At 40.5% G+C, this 12811-nt stretch overlaps 1 protein-coding gene across 1 annotated transcript; it reads left to right on the plus strand.

Moving 5' to 3' along the window:
- Positions 1-10959: 10959 nt before the first annotated feature.
- LOC137906864 (homeobox protein MSX-2-like) lies at positions 10960-12178 on the plus strand. Its single transcript, XM_068751156.1, has 2 exons — positions 10960-11335; positions 11763-12178. Exons 1-2 carry the CDS (start codon positions 10960-10962, stop codon positions 12176-12178), a joined length of 792 nt encoding a protein of 263 aa, XP_068607257.1.
- The last annotated feature ends 633 nt before the right edge of the window (positions 12179-12811 follow it).

The following is a 12811-nucleotide window of genomic DNA, read 5'->3' on the forward strand; positions in this document are numbered from 1 at the left end:
AATGTTCAAAATAGATACGGAAAGAAATAACTTATTTGGTGTTTAATGTGAATAGAAAAGCAGAATGTAGTACATTTTACTACTTTCTGAATCCCAATTTTGGCAACCATCACCTTTTTGTGTGAGCAGAACGTATTTAGGTTGAATCTCTTTATTGCAAGATTGTAATCTTGGGAAACAAAATTATGAATCATAGATCTGATTACATCATTTTTTTCTGTAACTTGATTGGCACATTTACCTTTGTTTGATCCAAATTTCATAATAATATTCCATGTATTCCATTATTACAAAAGCCATGATTTCAGACATATACTGGTAATATTTAACATGACAATTCATGTGCCACAAATCATTTTTCAGTTTTTAATTTATATGGCAAAAAAAGGTAATTTGTGGCATTGTAAAGAAAGCCCAAATTACGTAATATTTATAGTTCATTGAAAATAAGACTAAGATTCAGTGTTGATGCAATTATTTCTAGTTTTTATGCAACCCCCCCCTCCCCCCCGCTGACTCGCTGAGTCTTTTCCCATGTTCTGTAGGATGTATTTAGTATTTACAATTTCACATTTATGGGGATATCATTACCTCGCTGGCACCGAGCCTTGTTTTTTTTGGAATTTCTTCCTTTAATGTTAAATCATGTGGACATTAAAGTCTTTCCTTGACTTACAAGACATGACATTTCTGGAAACATACAACCCAGGTCAAAGATGGAGCTTGTTAAAGGGTTGGACACAACCACAAAAAAGGAGATGAAGAGAGGGCGGGGGGGAATGTTTAGTTAATGTTAGCTTCACTCGGGGAAGCCCGGCGGTGTCTCTGCCCATTGGAGATAAGAGACAAAGACAGTTTTGTGCAGACTTCTCAATCAGACGACTCTGTTGTTTTCAGTTTATCAAAGAAAAATTGTGTTTGCTGTTACAAATGGCTTTTAAAAAGCACCCCAAACCGTGAGGCCGACTGCAAGGACATAAAACCCTCAAAACAGGGTGCACTGCACCCTCTGATGTTTAATTAAGACCATGTTTTTTTTAATGGGTGGATATGATAAAAAGCTGATGCACACACAAACCGTCTTCCCATGTTTTCACTAGTGCCCGATTAAGACAGTAACCATCCTTTTCTCATTTTTGCAATCACAAAAATCCTCTCTTCTATCTCTAAAAGGTAGCAATATTCCACCTTCAATTATTGTTAAACAAACTAATAAAAAAAACACAGGAAATACACTTCATTGTCATTGTCGTCAATCATTGTCACTCCAAGTGCATAAAGAAAGCTTCAGATTATTTGTTCAGTCGTCACAGCCGACATTCAGCCAGCTATAACTACAGTTAACAGTTTGTCTCATTAACTTCCGGCCAATCACAGAGCTCACATGGTTATCTTTAATTAGACTTTACAAGCACCTTTAGATTGGGAAAGGTTATTTCTTATGTCTTATTTTTCTGTTGAAATCCAAAGGAGGAGGCTACAGCTTGCTGAGAGAGGATTACATGTCCCCAACTAGCCATTTATCTGATTCGCTTCATTTGGAGCATTTTTTTCCTCTGTGATAAAATGCCCAACATCATGATACAATTTGGGTTTTATAATCACCGTTTTAGCAGTTACAGCAAGCCAGTCGGATTTCCTGCAACAAAAGTGTGTAATGCCATTAGAGCAAGTAATTCAGCACAGCAGGCCTCCAGTTGAGCATGTGAACAGATGAGATGCAAACAACAGGCTTTACAGTGGAAAATCTGAGCTCATGTCTTCAAATGTCTTACCTTATTGTGGTTGTGTTTTTGGAAAGTGACATTTTATTGCTATTATGCAAAAAGATGCACAGATGGGTTGTAGTCCCTGGGTTCTGTTCTTCTGCTTTTGTGAAAAAATTATGCTGAATTTTCGACGTGTTTAGCTTTATTCCATCTCGCATGCAATACAGAAACATGTTGCAGTCCCTTAAGATTTCCTAAACGTGTCTGGAGGAGTGCTCGATAGCTATCACAAGGTCAGCGGTGAGTCATGGAGCTGCTGTCAGACCACTGAGGAGTGTGCTGCAATGTTGGTTTGCTACTGTGTCATCGTTATATTAGGAGATGTCAAGGTTGAGCTTTTCAAGTGGTCTCACAAAGAATCCTTTCTTCTCTCTGTGTTGACCTGCACAAGCTATTTTATTTTATGCAACATGGAGACAATGCTCTTAGTTTCAGCTTACCCGGTACTTATTTTAGTGCAACACAGAAGTCCAACCAGTGAAGCCACACAGCAGGTCAGAGATAGGAAATCTTGCACATGGACAGAAAAGCAAAAATAGAGCGAATGTCTGTTGTGTTTGAAACTTTGTCTTATGTAAACGTAACCAGGGCTGGGGTTATATTTGATAAAATAGATCAAAATTACATTATTGTTTTTTATAGCCGACTGAAAACATAGCCCAAAGGTTTGCTATTTGGCAGAGAGCAGCTCGTAATATGTCTAAGAATTGTTACCATCTGGCTTGACTGCAGGGAATGCTTCTCTCTTAAAAACCTCAAAGTTAAAATGATACATGTAAAACCCAGCATTCATAACCAGGTTGGCTTTTTATGGATGCCCGTCGACATTGATTTGGCTCCATAGTGTCTTGAAGATAACTCATGCTATTTAGAAGTTGTTGTTTTTTTTTGTTATTTGTTGTAATTTTTATAAAAGGTGAAACCCACCCTTTACCTTTTCTCTTTAACACGATAGCATCTGAAAACAATATTGCAGACAAAGCAAGGCAATTTGAGCCTTAAAGAGCAGTTATTTACAATTTTTTGCTTTTAAAAGCAATTTTGATACTATAGCAGTACTTTATGTTAAACAACACAAATCACAATTTCATCTCAGCAGAGGAAGAACGGCTATGAAGAAATGCAGCCTGTTGTAGGGACAAGGAAGAAAATCGTATCAGTTGTATGTTTGCCTGGTTGGTTTTATTCATATCCCCCCCCCCCCCCCCCCCCCCCCCCCCCCAAAAAAAAACACGGTCTAGAAATGAAAACATTATCCCTGACATTTTAACCTCTTTTTTCAGTGCTGTATCCGTCTAATAGCACTCCTGTACAGAGTTTGAGCCACCATTACCCCATTATAAGATTACAATGTCAAGGTGCTCAGAATTGTGACAATTACAGTCAGTGATGGAGTAATTTTCAGCATTAAATGAGGTCTTTGTGTGCTATTTAGTTTGGCCTGTTGTAGTTTAAAAAAGATCCGTTTGGCATGAAATCAAAAGTTTAGCAGACATGCTAATACAGATATACTGGAAACGTATTATGTACGCAAACACACTTAAAGTCATTGACAAGTTGCCATATAGCAGGACTCCTGTGTGTGTGTGTGTTTCTGTGTGAGTACTGAGGTCTGTGGATATGAAACACGAGTCCCTGTTTACCAGTGTGAACCATAGGGGGGGGGGGGGGGGGGCTGTTTCTCAATGCCTCCTTGACCTGTCATTATTGAAGATGTGTGTATGTGCATGAATATGTGTGAGTGAATTGCGCAGACGTCTACAGGGAAGCAGCCACAGCCTCACCCTCCTCCCCTGCTGCCGATATTCTCCCATGCCACCAACAACACCGCCCCCCCCCCCCCTACCTCCTCACCTCTCAGCCTCCCTTCTCCTGGCGCCCCAGTATGAGAGAGAAAGCTGTTGTTAATAAAAACGTTTCAGAGAATGGGATGAAAAGAGAAGTGAAATTGAGCGGCCCTGTCTGTATTATTTCTTCTCCGTATGGGAGCTGGCCTCTCATGGTCTTTTCAATGGTCTTGTATTGGGAGGGGGTCGCTGGCTTGGTGACCATTACTGCCCTGGGGCCAAAGCAAATGATTTGCCTCTCTGAGGCTTCAAAGGGCAGCAATTACACTTAAGTAACCAAATGAAAAGATAGCCCAGCTTGGCAGCAGTTTGGGGAAAACAGTAGAGGCCTTTGAGGGAAGAGGCGCCACACCTCAGGAGTAATATGTAACAGCTCATATCACAGATTTAAAGAAAACAACAACGAAAAAATAAGCAGCAGAACATTCTGCCACTGGTTTCATGAGGGGAAAAAAGGTGCTGAAATCTGCCCAAACCAAAACAATCATTTATCAAGGTTGACCTATCCAGCCATGGATTTTAACATATAGAAATACAAACCATACCTCTGAATACTTTGGCTTTTATATCACACATAATATATAGCAAATATGGGAGAATGTTTTTGCTCATCAAGTGTTTGCTATTTTCAGTGCTTTGCTTTTGAATGCCAGTTGAGAAAAGCCTCAGAAATGACCCAGTCATTTAAAAAGCTGCATGTTTCTATGATGCTTCTGTTTGTTTGTGCAAATTATGATGTTACTGTTGACTCAAAAAATGATTGCTTGACATCTTGCATCCAGTTGAACTTGAGCCACTGAGTCCAGGATATAGATATAAATAATTGGTGTACTGAATGTTATAACACGTGTAATACGATGAATAGCCTTAATTGCAATCTTGAGAAACATCAATTGTGATTTGTAAAGTCAGCCTCTCCCCCTATTGATTGCAATGGAGACTGCGTGTTTGGTAGGGTTGCTCACCTGTGGAGAGGAGTCTATAGCTGCATAGAAGGTTCAACAGCTGCCAGGGTTGTAAGTCAGGCACCTAGAAGGGCTGCAGAATGGGAAATACAAGGCCCTCTTTCAATGCACTGCCACTTAGTAACAGAAGGCATGTGCCAAACTTGCAGAATGAGAATGAAAACTCCCCCTTCGGAGTTCACTAAATATCACCAGCGACTCTCTATTTTAATCCCCTCCCCATTCCCTTCATCTCTGTCTTTTCTCTCTCTCTCCTTTAGTCTATTATAATTCCTCCATAAAAGAACAATGGTTGACTGAAAGACCCCAAAACCACATAGATATACCAACAAGCGTCAAAGAGAAGAAAAAAGAGAGGACCTAGCTGAAGTGTGGAAGCCATCAATTACTGAAGACCTTAAGTTAACATCCCAGCAGGACATGAGCATTAGAATGCAGATGTAGCCAGGCTTTGGGCAGCAGATGCCTAGCGGAGTGGTCAAAAGAGCACCCAGAGCTCACGAGAAGACATATGCAATGTGGGAGTCTCTCACTTCCTGCTTTGGAATATGCCGAAGAAAAGAAAACTGAACTGAATGGCTATAGTAGAGGCTCAAAAGAGTCATTGTGCAAAGCGAACCGCAATTATGGCTTTGAAATGTGACAAACAGCTGACATTTCATAATGGATCTGGCATATCATCAGCGACTTTACTATCAATCTGAGGTTCACCGCTGCAACAAGTGTCCCTGTGTAAAGATAAAAAAAATAAAATAAAAAATGCACCATCATTCTTTCACATGCACTGCTTTAACAAGCTTTTCCAATCTTGCTACATCTTTCTTTTCTGGCCACTCAGTAAGAGTCAGCCCTCTGGGCTTCCTTGCGCTGCTAATTTACACTAACCTGCAGGCTAACTTCACAGCCAGGACAGGTCAATTGTATTTTCAGGCTCATTAAGCAATAGCACAGGAATGGAGAGATGTGTGTCGTCGTCCCCCCTCCGCCTCCGTCAACGTTCTGTTCAGAAGGAGAGAAAGGGGAATAGCAAAGAGATGAAAGGTGAGTTAAAGAAATGCAGAAGTGTTAAATTAAAGTTGTGAAGCTCTATCGATTTGTTTGCGACTAGAGCTTAGCAGTCAAAGATGAGGAGGAGGAAGAGAGCATGCAGTTGCTGCTCTCAAATGTCTGAGAACCAATCCGGCTGCTCAATAGCAGCCCTATTCAGGATCAAGCCATGCTTGTTTATTTGAAAGAGCCCCGCATTTTTAACTTCCCACCCTCTCCATTGTTCGACTTTGCATGGGGAGGACTTTGAAATTGTAATCTCAGGATATTCAAACACACACATTTGTTCTGACCTTTGGTGCCTGCAATAACATTGTTACCATCAGACAAGCTTCGCCAATTTGGATCTACACTGCTTATAAAGCCTTAATATAAGCCCTTCTTGACTCACATAAAACATTTATATGATGAGATATATGAGGGCTTACATGACACCAACCTTTTATGAATGCCTGTCTTTATTTGTTAGTCAGTTCTTTTCTAATCCATCCCAGAACAATATAAAGATGCATCTACAAATTATTGTATTATTATTATTATTGTAATTATTACTTAAAATAGCTGTATGCCAATTCTATATTTCCAAGAATTTAGATCTTGAATCAACTTCTCTGCATCACTTTTTTTAACTTTCATTTTATGATTAAATGAAATTAACAGAATTGTTCACAAGAAATGTCTGCTTTTTCTTCTCTTCCAGTTTAATTAATAATATGTTTACAGCTTTGTGTAACATATTCACAATCTCTTTCATATATAAAATAGGTGCTGGTTTTTTGCCTCCCTAAAATTCCCTGGGAAAAAGACACAATTGAAGCTACTGCTGGAATTTTTCCCCCCCTAGAGAAATTCTTGGGACAGTTTTTGAAGAGGATAATTTGGAAAGCTTCAAGATACGATTGAAAGAGGAAGCCATTGGTATTTGTGTAAACATTAGCCAAAGTTCAAAATTCATATTACATTACTACAGTTGCAAGAATCTAAACACTGTTGTGTTTGGTTTTGTGTTTGAAATTGAAGCTACAACATTCTGTACACTAAATGCTTTCTTGTAGTTAAAAAATGAAACAGCGATGAAGGCAATTTTCTTCATTTACTTTAGTGAGGCACAATATTTCCCTCATTACAGAGCATTCTTGTGCCACAAGAGGAAGTGGCTTTGGTACAAAATGCCACACCAGCATTTATGAGCAGAATTGAAGCTTGTCTGATGTGGACTGAATCAACTTGTAAAGTGAAATAAAAGGTCAATATATTTTTCTGTGGCATTAAGCAAACTTAAACTACCAGTGGAATGTATATCAGTTAAGTTGTTAGGAGAAAATACAATTAATGCATACAATACATAAAGAACAAACTTCCCCAGAGTAATTTTACTTTCCTACAGTACTGACATCTGAATAATGGTGGCAGACAATTGTATCTATGTCCAGCGTTATTCCCCACCATACTTCTGCTGATTGCTCATTTCAGCTTGGAGGTGTTGCACTTGCTTCTCCTCATCTACCATCCATGGGATGGGCAATTCGGCCATCGTGTTGAGCCACAGGTGTTTGTGACACCTGCTGACACATTTTAGAGGGAAGGGATTCCACAGATCACTTGTTTCAATAAATGATTTACGCGTTAGTCAGAGGATTTTGTTACAACATGAAATGTACATTGTTGATGGGCGCAGCTTGTCCAGGCACCCACAAAAGCCGTAGACCCACCATGTTGTGTTGGCTCAACTTGACTTGGCTTGGTATTGGGTACTTTTCTGCTGGTTATTTTCATTTGAAAGTAACATGGCATCTACATACCACGCACACACCTTCTCACGTGATCCTCTCATCAGCTATCAAAGATAACATCTGCATCCTTCTTAATGTGGTGGCTGAAAAAAAAAAAAAAAAAAAAAAAGAAGAAGTTACAGCCATTAAAGTAGTCTCTAATATTTCACATTACCTTTTAGTACCTTCTCAGTTTGCTTGGAACCACAATGGAGGTGGGACGAACATAACATAAAACATAACAGCAGGTACCAGGAAGATTTTATCCAGTGGAATGCTAAAAAGCCAAACTGAGTCGTGTAAGGTCTAGTCGAGGAGAGCCCCCTGTACTACAGTAGAAATAGGGGTTAAGACACCTTTTTGTCCACCTCAAGTGTTCAATCTTGATTGGATTGTTGTTTGATCAAGAATACAAATGTCAGATATGACAAATATGTTTTAAAGTTGTTCTCACACTTGGCCCCAGCACCTTTTGAACTGGCTAAGTGGTTTCATCGAGGCATGAGAGTACTGAAAATGACCCCTGCACATACACGAGAAAAAGTTTCATTTCTGGTGCCAGCTAAGGGGAAAGTGCTCCCCATTGAGCTTGCATTGGCCTTGAAGGACAGATCTGCTTTCAAACTCGCTAACACCTTCTGACACAGTTCAATTGCCTGCATGCTATTACAGGAAAGTATTTTGGGGTCCGGGATAGGGGGCCTGAAGATAAATACACTCAGCCAAACACCAGGAGAGTGATGGTAAGTGCACTTTTGCAGATTTATCTCTGGGTGTAACTGTATCAGATGAATCTCCGTATGAGTCTCTGTGCTCTGTATGCCGACTCTCATCCTCCTCTTGCATGACACTGTGGAGATTAGATTGAGCGAAGGTACACAGTTCCTGGGATTTAAACCCAAACCAGCTGGATGACGAGAGGCCCCCAGTGTGTCAGGAGACAGAAGGCCAGCTTTGTCAAAGAGAAAGCGAAGGAGTGGACTCAACATCAGGATTTACTCAAGTTGAATCTTCATTCAAAGTTGTGCTTCTCACTTGATGAGGGTTAAACCATTCTTTGCACCTGAGGGCTGCAGAGAGGAAGGCTATTAGTGGTTTTGATAAAGTAGTTTGACAAACAATCTTTTGTTTTCAATGAATTGACAATCATCGAGTGCAAGGTGAATCCACAAAGCATAACAAATCACATGTATCTTCTGAACAAGAGGTTAGATATACTCATAATTTTCTAATTGAGCAATTATGCATAGAAAAACTACAAAGAAGTATTTACTGACGTAAGAGAAGTTGGAAATGTGACATTCTTAGGTGGCACACTAGTGCAGGAGACTGGCCAGCATATTGTTTTACTTAGTAACTTCTTAATATTTGATTGTGGTAACGGTTGCTGAGGTCTCATTTGGCTCTTGTGTTGTGTTTGACAGATAACTTGGATTTGAAATGGATAAAGGTAGTAATTTTAGTGAGATGTCAGCTTGAACTTGTTGAAAGAGAAGAATTTAAAGACATCATGAACTTTAAATTCATTTAAACCTCCTTTCACACATGCAGCAAGCTGCTTTAGGGAAATAATTGTGTTACATAAAGTGCACAAATATCTAAGCGTTAGCTCCACCTCTCCCAGCTATGTGAGTAAGGATGAGCATTTTAATGGCTCCTTCTCCCCTCAGGTTACATTTCAACTCCGATACAACATTTGCATTTAGAGCATTTAATCTGAAGAGAAATATCTGAAACTTTGCATGATTTACAAAAACTGACAAAAATGCATTTTCTTGCAATGTTCACAAAATGCAAAAATTCAAGATGTTTTCTATTCCTTGCACAACTATTCACAACTACAAGTTGGACATGTATCTAAGGTTTATCTAAGGTTCTTCCCTGTCAACCAACTCTCTCAGTTCCATTAAAAATAGATCAGGTAGTTTTTATGCAATGGTGAACACAGACACACAGAACAGAGGGTGACTTTATCTCCTTGGCAGATGTGATGATGCGACATGTGGAATTTTTATACATTTTACTATTAACCTCAGTTCTTTTATTTTCAGAATAAGAATTTTCCTATAGTGCAATTGTGCAACATGTAACGTAAAATAGCAACAACAACAACAACAAATAATAATACAAGTTAATAAGCATATTAATACAAGAAACTGGCTAATTTTAAACTTTGGTAACTTTAACTGGATCAATACATTAATTTAGATTTTTTTTTTGAATAGTCGCTTGAAGCCATAATTCACTCCTGAGCAATGACCCCATTAGCGTGATTATTATTAACTTTCACAATGTGAAAACTGTTGCTGTGATGTTTCAGTGATGATCTTTATGGTTATCATTTTAACATTCCTCATCACAGACCTGAAACAGTTAACTGTCCGGGCCATGCTTCCTCCCAGCTCCATTCAGTCAACTATGAAATATTTTGGAGGACAATTGGTTAAGTGGAGTTAACCGTTGCCTTTTCTCTCGGAGGGTTTCTTCCTTTTTGATCCTGCCGAGTCTGGCGCCTTCCCGAACACACAACTTGTCTGGCTTATTAAATAGTGTGACCCGGAGAAAGAAAGCGCCCGTTGCGTCGCCACTGAGGCTATTGTGAAGCGAGAAGAGCTGCACGACGGGCCTTAAATTGCTGCAATGCTCTGTGACCAACAGTCATACCGAATCCATTTTTATCCTGCAGCTTTGCGCACCTTTTTTTTCTCCATTTGATTTGATTCTCTTTAACTATTTATTTTAAGAACATAATTTAATCACTTCGTTCTGCTCGTTTACTGGCATTTTTGATAAAAAAAATTTTTTTTGCTATGATTTAGACTGAGAGAAAGTAATTCAACTGGTGGATTATTTTTTATTTTTTACTTTTTATTAGTATTTTTCAAATTTACAAAAATGTAAAGAATATCAACAAGAAATAGGACAACAACCACAACAACAATATATATACACAAATGTGTACACACACACATACCTACACACAGACTTGTGAGGGGACCGCGCTTCATATTTCACACCTTGGTTCCATCATTTCAGGGCTCAATTGTTAGACTGGTGGATTTTTAAAGTTCATTTTTTTTTAATTACAGTATAAAAATAGATAAAAGTATATTGATACATTGCTGGTTCCTGCTCAGCGTTAGAATAATCCGGCAGTATGGTTAGCGCGGTTGGCAAAAGGATGTAAATGGTCAAGAGAGTCAAAAGATCCCTCCCCACTGCTTAATTGCGCTGAAATTGGTCTAAGCTACTTTTGTGCGGGGTATCAATAGCGCTGCGCCGCATGGGGTCTGTATGATTAACTTCTCCTCCTTTAAAAGGCCTCTTGATGTGGCCTCGGAAGGAAGCGGGCCAATCACAACAGTCCTGGGAACGTGACGAGGCCAGCTTCGTGAGCTGATTGGTGCCCGTGTGAGAACGAGCAGCCCCTATCCTTTTATAGACCACCTCGAAAAGTGCGTAAAAGCTACTGGTGGTCATCGCTGACAGCGCACGGGCGCACATTGGACCCGACGCTGCACCTCACGGACGTGCATGGCCCCCAGCTCCCTGCGTCATGATGAATCCCGTGCAGGGGTTGCCGTCCCCAGACTCCGAGCAGCTCCATCGAAAGGGGGGGACGGACACGGAGGGAGAGGAGCCGCAGCCCAAAGACAAGCCCGCTGACAAAGGATACAGCTTCCAGCGGAGCAGCCTCCCTTTCAGCGTCGAGTCGCTGATTTCCAAGAAGGCCACCTGCCGGACTTTCCCCTCTCCAGATTTATCCGTGGCCGGACACGGTGGCGGGCAGTTTCCACCGAGGACAGTCTGCGTGGAGAGGAAGATTTCCACGGAGAGCTCGCAGGGTGTTTCCAGCTCCGCCGAGGACAGTCCGCAGTTTTGTGAAAAAGATAACAGCGCCTGGTTCCAGGCGTCCTCGTTTTCTACTGCGCCTCGTAAGTTCGTCGCTCGGGTGTTTCAGCAAACTGCAATAAGAGCGCAGAGCGCAGAGCGCACAGCGCACAGGATGACAACCAAGGCCGCAGGAATAGGCACAAAAAATGATCCTGTCCTTGGTGTCTCACTGCTGCTACTATACTACTACTACTACTACGACTACAATAATAATATCTAATCAAACGGTCTTTAATAGTATTTCACAGATTCATCTGAAATGTGTGAAAGTAATATCAAATTAGCAGCGTGATTAAACTGCAACCAGTTTGAGACATTAACATTAAAAAAATGCCTTTTATTTCGTTGAATGTGTCATGATAGTCTTTATGTATTAAATGCTATTATATTATTAATATATCAATATTTCCCACGACGGAAATATATTTCAGTTGAATCTAATCTCTAATATCCCCCCCCCCCCTCCAGCAGGGAGTTCGAGTCCGACTCAGTGCCCGCTGAGAAAACACAAAAACAACAGGAAACCTCGCACGCCTTTCACTACCTCCCAGCTGCTGGCGCTGGAGCGCAAATTCCGCCAGAAGCAGTACCTCTCCATCGCAGAGAGGGCCGAGTTCTCCAATTCTCTCAATCTCACGGAGACCCAGGTCAAAATTTGGTTTCAGAACAGGAGGGCTAAAGCCAAGAGACTGCAGGAGGCCGAGTTGGAGAAGTTTAAATTGGCCTCCAAGCCCGTCCTGCCCGCCTTCGCGCTGCCGTTCCCACTCGGCGCGCACATGGGGTCTCCGACGTGGGGCCCGTCAAGCGCCTTTCAGAGGCCCAGCCTGCCGGTCCCAGGACTGTTCGGCGGACCCGTCACTTATGGGATGTACTATTTGTCTTAATGTGTGTGTGTGTGTGCGTGTGTGTGTGTGCATGGGTGGTTTAAGAGAATAAATGTTTTCTGTGTTGCTTGTAATAGTTGCATATGAACCAACGTTAAGTTGGTTTTTTTTACATATTGAAAAAAATTGATACAGTATTTTGAATTTGGAGATACATTTTATAGCCTCCCATTAATGAAAATATAAGCAAACTCGTATGTGAATTTTCTTGCTCTGCTCATTTTACAACAACATTAAATGTTTTACATGGACCGTGTTTCACAGGGTTAAATTACGTGAGCAATAAAAACAAAAAAAGAAGAAGCAAATATCAGGTTTTTAAACAGCATGTCTTAAATATCTGATTTCACACTGACTCCTTCGTAGTTGGTGAAAACTGACATTTACAGAGTGAGCAGAGGAAGAATGTTTAAAACAAAAGTACTTAAGTGTGTCAGTGCCTTACGCGTTCCTCCTCAGCATTTACTGTGTCTGGCAAAACTGCGGTTACTCCGGGTTGCAATTTGAATATTTGCATTCCTCCCAGCGGTTCTTGTCACATATTTTTCTCTATATTTTTTGAGAAAATTATATTTTACAAGAGTATGTCTTTATTGCATATTTTTTACTCACACGACGTGGCCTTTTTGTAAG

This window comes from Brachionichthys hirsutus, chromosome 17 (genome assembly GCF_040956055.1).
Source record: "Brachionichthys hirsutus isolate HB-005 chromosome 17, CSIRO-AGI_Bhir_v1, whole genome shotgun sequence".
Lineage (NCBI taxonomy): Eukaryota > Metazoa > Chordata > Actinopteri > Lophiiformes > Brachionichthyidae > Brachionichthys > Brachionichthys hirsutus.

Bases quoted from the DNA above. Each gene is read 5' to 3' on its own strand.
- LOC137906864 (XM_068751156.1), top strand. From the start codon at position 10,960: ATGAATCCCGTGCAGGGGTTGCCGTCCCCAGACTCCGAGCAGCTCCAT. The intron at 11,336-11,762 runs GTAAGTTCGTCG...CCCCCCCTCCAG, and splicing joins CTCGTTTTCTACTGCGCCTC to CAGGGAGTTCGAGTCCGACT.